Genomic DNA, 1,061 nt, shown 5'->3' on the forward strand with positions numbered 1-1,061 from the left:
ATGACCAGAAAGATCTTCACAAACACCAGGGAGCGGTGGAGGCAGCAGAACGTCAACAGTGCCTTTGCCAAGCTGAGGAAGCTCATCCCCACTCACCCTCCCGACAAGAAGCTGAGCAAAAACGAAACGCTTCGCCTGGCGATGAGGTACATCAACTTCCTGGTGAAGGTCTTGGGGGAGCAAAGCCTACAGCAAACGGGAGTGGCTACTCCAGGAAATATTCTGGGCCTCTTCCCCCAAGGACCCCACCTGCCGGACAGGACTCTCCTTGGTGATTACCAGGTTCCATCATCCAGCCCAAGCCACCACATTCCATAGTGGGGCTCTGGCTGTCGTCACCCCAGGCAGCACTGGTTCAGAAGTAACTAGCTTACCGACAGCCTTTTGCATGTTCCAGAGTCAACCTGGTGAATAATTTGTGAGGCATGAATTTAAGCTTCATAGGAGGTGGCTCAGGGTCGGCTTCAGGGTGCTGAAAGGGACCATGAGGAACGTGGCTTGGGCGTCTGTCACCCCCCACCCCCAGGGCTTCAGTCAGATCAGCCTGTCTCTGTCTATGTTATAAATCTGGGTTCTGCATAAGATGTTGTTTGAAAAAAAAAAAAAAAAAAGACCCTTAGGTTAAAAACTGGTTTGAAAATCACTGTTTTACTCCGTATGTTTTCAGTTATAAGAAAGTTTTCTCAAAATGGATCTCAGATGGATGAGTAGAAAATGCTTCCCTCCGAACATATTTTAAAGTTTGTTTTGAAAAATGAGGCATATTTGATCAAGGGTGAACAATGTAAGACAAATGAAAAGATAGCCCTTGCAGAAACCAACCTGGAGACTTGCAGGAACACCTGTGAAGAAAAGACCCTCCTGGCATGTGAGGACCACAGGAAGGCAGCAGATACCTGTGGAAGAGCTCTGCATCCTTTATCTCTATGGACATGTGAGGTGTCACTTGCATAGGGCTGTGTATGTATATGTTATCTCTAAAGCCAAATGGTGGATTATACCTGTGAGAGGAAAGGACTTGATAATTTACGAGAGTTCATAGTTTTCTTATGAAAACCAGC

At 46.7% G+C, this 1,061-nt stretch overlaps 1 protein-coding gene across 1 annotated transcript; it reads left to right on the top strand.

Moving 5' to 3' along the window:
• Positions 1-318, top strand: TAL2 (TAL bHLH transcription factor 2). Its single transcript, XM_065879774.1, has one exon. The coding sequence runs from the start codon at positions 1-3 to the stop codon at positions 316-318; it is 318 nt and encodes a 105-aa protein (XP_065735846.1).
• Positions 319-1,061: the final 743 nt, after the last annotated feature.

This window comes from Phocoena phocoena, chromosome 6 (genome assembly GCF_963924675.1).
Source record: "Phocoena phocoena chromosome 6, mPhoPho1.1, whole genome shotgun sequence".
Taxonomy (NCBI): domain Eukaryota; kingdom Metazoa; phylum Chordata; class Mammalia; order Artiodactyla; family Phocoenidae; genus Phocoena; species Phocoena phocoena.

Excerpts from the sequence above, each read along its gene's own strand:
- TAL2 (XM_065879774.1), top strand. The coding sequence starts at position 1 with ATGACCAGAAAGATCTTCACAAACACCAGGGAGCGGTGGAGGCAGCAG.